General features: G+C 36.3%; 1 protein-coding gene across 1 annotated transcript; it reads left to right on the top strand.

Moving 5' to 3' along the window:
* The first annotated feature begins 5220 nt into the window (after window positions 1-5220).
* Window positions 5221-5847, top strand: LOC123318295 (DNA-binding protein HEXBP-like). The gene has a single exon (XM_044904914.1). The coding sequence runs from the start codon at window positions 5221-5223 to the stop codon at window positions 5845-5847; it is 627 nt and encodes a 208-aa protein (XP_044760849.1).
* Window positions 5848-6677: the final 830 nt, after the last annotated feature.

Here is a 6677-nt window from a genome sequence, read left to right on the forward strand (position 1 = left end):
GTACATTCTATAGTTATGATAAATAGAGGGTCGACACATTTTCGCAAATTTTTTATGATTTGAAATATCCCTAATATTGACAGGAAGTGAATTTAGTATTTTTGGAACTAGACTTTTTGCAAATCTCCGATTCCCATACTTTCGGTAAAAAGGTACAATTAAATTCCGGTTTGTTATTTGCCTGGTAAGATGTGTGTGATTAATTTTTGTACTTAAATTTTTGTTTTTGTGCAGAAATAGGCAACAATTATAGAAGTACAGCATTTTTATATTCAGAATTTCTTCATTGTATAGTCGTTCAGTAGGGTAACGCTCATTTTTCTGATATATTACCTTCAAAATATAGGTTTGGACAACATTTAGAGGCTCCAAAGCATTTCCATAAAGACCACGCCAAACAACAATTCCGTATTGCAAAATCGATTCCACCAGAGCTTTATAAACTATTAAAATGAGTTTTGTGTTCATGAATTTCCTTAGCTCGTTAAATTTGTAAACAAGCCTTCTCGTTTTTACTACTAAACCAGCTATATGATCTGACCATTTTAGATGATTGTCAATCATGACACCAAGGTATTTTATATTGCTAACTTCATTCATTCTGAAACCTGTATTTGGCAAGTGCAAGTTGTTAAAATTTGGTTTATTTAGATTTGGAAGAGATAATTCAATATATTTCGATTTTTGTAGATTCAGGGTTAATTCGTTGAAATCTAGCCAGTCCTTTACTATTCCTTTGCCAATCTCTGCTTTAGACTTCACCTTCTGCCATGTTTCATCACTAAATACCAAAACCGTGTCATCGGCGTAAGATATAATAAGGCCTTGTATGTCAATTAATAATAATGGGTTTATATAAATTATAAAAAGAAGCGGCCCTAAGATAGTGCCCTGTGGAATGCCCAGATGGATTTTTTGACTGTCACTTAGAATGTCACTTATTTTAACTTGTTGTAATCTGTCTTCTAGATAGCTACGGAACAACTTCAGCACAATGCCTCTAACACCATAGTGCTCAAGAACTTTTAGCAGTTTTTTATGAGACACGGTGTCGAAAGCCTTTGCAAGATCGAGAAAAACACCTAAGCATTTTTTGTTTTGGTCCAGATTTGTTTTAATACAATCTACAAGTTTAAATAAAGCATGACCTGTACTTAATCCTTTTTGAAATCCAAACTGATTTTCACTTAAAATTTTGTTTCCCATAAAAAAGTGTAATAAATCGGAATACGAGATTCCGAATAAATTTGGCATAATTCGAAAAAGGTATCGCTAGAACTTTTTATACATTGTTGCAGCCGTGCTGCAGAGGCATTTATTATGCGGAAATATGATACTTTGAGGCGCTTGAGATCAGACGGTATTAAGTCGCTGCAATTTAAATAATAACCTGACCGATAAGAGTTGAAAATGTTTTTCATGACACTCAGTAAGGAGATCTTTAATTGATTTCAATATCCGGTGATAGGGACTTCGGAACAAGTGAAAACGGTCAGTCATGTAGATTAAGAAAGATTTATTAGTCTGGAGACCCTGAGAGGAAAACAGTTCTCAGAATTCGAAGTAGCCGAAATTTTCTTGTAACCACCCAGCTTGGGAACGCTGATTTTTCAACTCAGCAAGAATGATCGTCCAATGATTTCGATTTTGGGACGTTTTGGTACCACCCATAGCGTGGGAGAGAAAGACCGGGGAAAAATTACATCGGAAAAAGTTAGGCAGTCGGTCCGAGGAGCGTGATCAAAAATAATACCCCTTAAAGTCGGTCCGGGGACGTGATCTGAAAAATATCGAAAATATACCCCTTCGAGTCGGTACGGATAAGTAGAGAAATTATAAGTCATTGTAGAGTCAGTCATTAAAGATAGAGAAAAGGGACTTAGAATAATTAGGTTTTCACGAAGTAAGAGAAAAGTCTAGGTAGATCACGGAATAGAATCAGAGACTCGGTCGGCTCATAGATATTTGGAAAAGTCAGGGTAGAGAAAAGTCCAGTCCTTTATTTTTGTTGATTTTTGTTCAAGTAGAACCGGAATATCAGGAATTTGGTAGTTGAAGAAATTTGGAAATAATTTGAAGTTAAAGTCAGTTTATCGGAAGTCAGTAAAGTAACATTCGAGGAGTGATCGTTAATTTTCTTGATTCGTAGTAAGACCAGATATAAAATTGTGTTGAAATTTTTGGATAGGGAATTTTAAAGCGAAAGACGTTTGCGACGGAAAAGTGCGGGAAGTTCGGTTAAGTGTAAAGAATTCGCCGATTAGTGCGGGTAAAGTCTGGTGTCGAAAAGTTTTCATCGGCAGCGTCAGACAAACAGCAGTCGCAGAAAAGGTAGAAAGTTCCAATTTTATTCGTCCAGAGTCTTGAAAGCTCCTCTAAAGATTCATTGATAAAGCATTGATTTATTATTGCACGCTAAGTTGGGAAGTTGAATTTTAATCCAAGATTTTGGTTATGAAATTATGTTTTATTGTTTGGCGCTTATTTGGATGTGTTTAAGAGATTGAAGATTTTTGTTGGTCGTTTTGGGACCGAGTACGTATTTGTAAGAGAAGTTCTAATTTTATTTTCCAATAGATTTATTTGTTGAAATTTTTCATGAGTTTCATTTAAGCATCTCCCCAGAAATAATAATATTCAACTTCAAGACCTGTCCTTCGTGCGACGGGCCGGATCCGCATTATTTTCCCCTTTCGAGGGCCTTCAATTTTTGTGTATTTAACATCTAAAAATAATCACCCCATGATCAGTGGAAAGCCGCTCTTCTACTGATCGAGATATACGGGGTGCGTTATTACACTGGTGACAGCTTGGTGGGATTTAAGTTGATTTTCTGGGGTAGAATACCAAAATTGTTTATTTGAGAAGTTTGATTTTAAAGTTTTTAGTTGTTCTGGAGTGAGTCGAGATAAAAATCCAATAATTCAATCGGAGCCATTGAAAAAGTATTGAGAGAATTTTGTTTTATGAATTTTGTGGTTGATTAAGGGTTGATTGATGGAGTTAGTTGAGATTATATCAATGAATTTGAGGACTTTCGGATGATGGAACTCTGAGTTATTTCTATTGCCAAGAATAAGTTCAGTTGCGTCGATTTTGTTTATTTCAAGAGAATAATCGAGTTATTTTGTGAAAAGTGATAAGTAGAGTTGTGAACAGAAATTTTTGTTTTCGTTAAAGTCTAGCTGCCGCGATATTAGAGAAAGTTGAGTAGAGTTGGATAAAAGTTCGTTAGTTACTCTTCGCTGTAGAGGAGCCGAATCTAATTTCAAAATCGGATAAGTTATCAAGTTTTAATCGGGAGATAGTTGGAAAATTTTATTCGTGAAGAACGTTTGTGTTCAATAATTTGTGAAAGATTTAATTAATCGATTGATGGAAACGTTAAGAAAAATTGATAAAGTAGTTGATCAGTATTGAAGATTTGAATTAAAATTTTCGCGATAATTTTATTGTTTTGAGGGTGCATTCTTGGCTGATGGTGAAAGAGATTTTTTTTCTTTTATTGTTTTCAGGTGAATTTTTTTTTTAAGTGTATATTACTGTGTGTTTTTGAAAATTTCGATGGTTTTGAAGTGAATAATTTTTGAAATTTTTTTGTTGAGTATCAATCACGTAGGATTTTGAACGCAAAGTCGTGTGTGCGGATTAATTGATTTTGGACTTGTAGTTTATCGGAAATTTTAGAAGAAAAGTCGTCAATCAAGTTATAATTTTTGGCGTGTATAATAATTCCTTCTTGTTTATCAGTGACTAGTTGAATGATCGGTTATTTTGTTATAAAAAGTGGGTTTGAGAATTAGTTAATTTCATTCAAGTATTTTTGCGAAATTAAAGTCAATTAGAAAAAGCAGATAAGAAAAATTGAGACGTTTTTAATGCTGTTTTATTAGAATTTGAACACGGATTTAAGGAAATTATTTGAATTATTTTTTTTTGTTTTTTTCAATTTGGAGGCTAAAATAATTTTGAATTTCGGTCATTTGAATTTAATTGGTTTCAATTAAGTGAAATTTGGAATTTTGGTAATTTCAAGTTGAGTGTTTTGATCAAATAAACGTCAGAATATTTCGGAATTTTAAGTCAGTTGGATATAAAATATTGATCGGTGTTATTCACAGAATAATTCGGAAAGTTAGGACAAGATAGGGTTGCAGGTTTTTTTTTTTTCCAGGACATTGTTTATTGAATTTTATTTTTGCTGTTGAGATATAATTTTTTTTCAGGGCGTTAATTATTATTGGGATCACAGTTGCGTTCAAGATAATATTTTTTTTTTGGTGATATCATTTTTTTTCAGGGCGTTAATTATTTTGGGATCACAGTTGCGTTCAAGATAATATTTTTTTTTGGTGATATAATTTTCTTCAGGGCGTTAATTATTATTGGGATCACAGTTGCGTTCAGGATAATATTTTTTTTTGGTGATATAATTTGTCTTTTAGGGCGTTTCCATATAAGGTTGATATATTTTGAATAGAGAGAGTATTTGGCGTTTATAGTTTGATTAATTCTATCGTGTGTGCGCAGCGTATTTAGTATTTTGAAATAGGGATACTTGATTCATACTTTGAAATATCGTAAACCTGATATAATTGTTTTGTTTTCCTCGATTAATTTGCGGAGTTTAAAGATAGTTTTCGGATTTAATTGTTATTGAGGTTATTTACAAGGTTTTGAAAAATGTTGCCGGCGGCTAGTGCTAGTGCTACCACCCCTGCGGTGGCTGAGAAAGATGTTATGAGATTTCCGTTTATGTATTCGTTGGGGATGATTGCGACAACCCTTGATAGTTTTTCGGGAAAAGACGCGAAGCGGTACTTCGACAAATTAGAGTTGAGATCGAAATTGGACGGATGGAGTGAGGAAGAAACCCTTACTCTATTGAAATTAAAACTGATAGGCGCGGCGTACGAATATTTTAAGTCTGATGAGGCGTATGATAAATTGAAATACTCGGAATTGAAACAGCGGCTAATTTTAAAATTTACCCCATCAAAATTGCCAGGGGAGAGTCAGTGGAATTTAAGTCGTTGTTTCCAGCGACATGATGAAGATGTTTCATCATTTTGTACTAGGCTGCGGATTTTAGGCGCGGAATTACTCCGGGAAGATTTGGGCGGAGCATCGCTAGATGAACAAGCGGGAATCATAAAGAAAAATAAAGAGTTGATATTAAATCAGTTTAAAACAGGATTGCGCAAAGACTTGATGAAAGATATGGGGGTAGCTTTATTAAGAGAAGAAAATTTAGATTTAGAAAAAGCGGAAGGACTGGTCAAATTACAAGAGACCGCAACAATGATGATACAAGGAAGGACATCAAATATGAGGGTATCGGCGGTAGATGCAACGGAGGGATGTCAAAATTGCGGAAAAAAGGGGCACGACTCGAAGGATGAAAGGGGGAATATTAGAAAATTCGTAGAGACAAAGAAGAATGCAGCGCAATGTTATTCTTGTGGTAGACCGGGTCATTTTGCGAGAGAGTGTAGGAATAATAACAGATCAGGGCAAAGGACGCAAGGAGGTTGTTATAGCTGCGGACAAAAGGGTCATTGGGCTAGGGATTGCCCAAGACAAAATCGTCAGGGACGAGAGAATTTTTCGAAAAATAGAATACGGAGAACTACACCCCCTGGAGGAAGGGGTGAAGCAAATATGGCCTGGGGTCAACGTGAAAGCAAGGAGATAGGAAGAAATGCTGATCAGGAAGGGGGGCGAAGTACGGGAGCTATTCCTAAACGATCGCCTCCATTTTCGAGGGGGTCTCAGTCGAGGAGACAAGAAGATTTAAACGGGGAGGGCCAAAATCCAACTGCCGGGATAGTGGCCGGAAAGTTTTAAAAGGGCAGGTTTATTCGGGGATGCCAGGGGGGCATGCATATAAGGGGGAAAGTAGGAATCGTTCGGTAATGGTGATCCCGGAAGTGAATTCCGGAGGGTTATTTGATGCACCTCACATGATTAAATTGAACATAAATGGAAGGACGAGGCGTTGTTTGGTAGATACGGGAGCCGCGGTGACTCTTGTAAATAGGAGTATAATTCCAGAAGATGGAATAAATAGAAAGGAGGTCGACTATCGGTTGACGAGTGTAACAGGTCATAGTTTACGTACCTGGGGTACGGCCAATATTTTGGTGGGACCTGTAGGAGGAAAGTTAGGTACAACTTGGACGGCTATCTTGTGTGATGACTCTATGTTAGGGAACGTCCAAGTTATTTTAGGGAGAGATTTTCTCAGTGCAAATGAGGCACTTATTAGTTATGAAGGGGAGCCGTCCGTTATGATGTGGGGTAGGAGATTCGAATTTTTGAATAAAAGGGATATAGAAAGCGAATTATGTGCGGAAGATGAATATATTAAGGGATTTACCGGAACGATTCAAGTCAACGGAAACTTCAGGGAAGTTGTTCGTAGGAAAACCGGATTTGAGAGGAACGCAGGGAAAACTGTACTGGAGGATAAGTCGTACGCGGAAGATGGTGTCAAAAGTGACACAAATGGGGAACGGCTAAGGAAATGTGGAAATTAGGACACAGTTTAAGGAGTCCGGTACGCAGACGGAAAATTTCGAGGGTATAAAGCCAAAGGTGAAATTATTTAAGGATGCTAGTGTCCAAGTGGGAGCTAAGGGTAAAACGGAAAATGAACAGAATAACAAGGGGAATCG

This window comes from Coccinella septempunctata, chromosome 8, assembly GCF_907165205.1.
Source record: "Coccinella septempunctata chromosome 8, icCocSept1.1, whole genome shotgun sequence".
NCBI classification, from domain to species: domain Eukaryota; kingdom Metazoa; phylum Arthropoda; class Insecta; order Coleoptera; family Coccinellidae; genus Coccinella; species Coccinella septempunctata.

Bases quoted from the DNA above. Each gene is read 5' to 3' on its own strand.
- LOC123318295 (XM_044904914.1), top strand. From the start codon at position 5,221: ATGGGGGTAGCTTTATTAAGAGAAGAAAATTTAGATTTAGAAAAAGCG.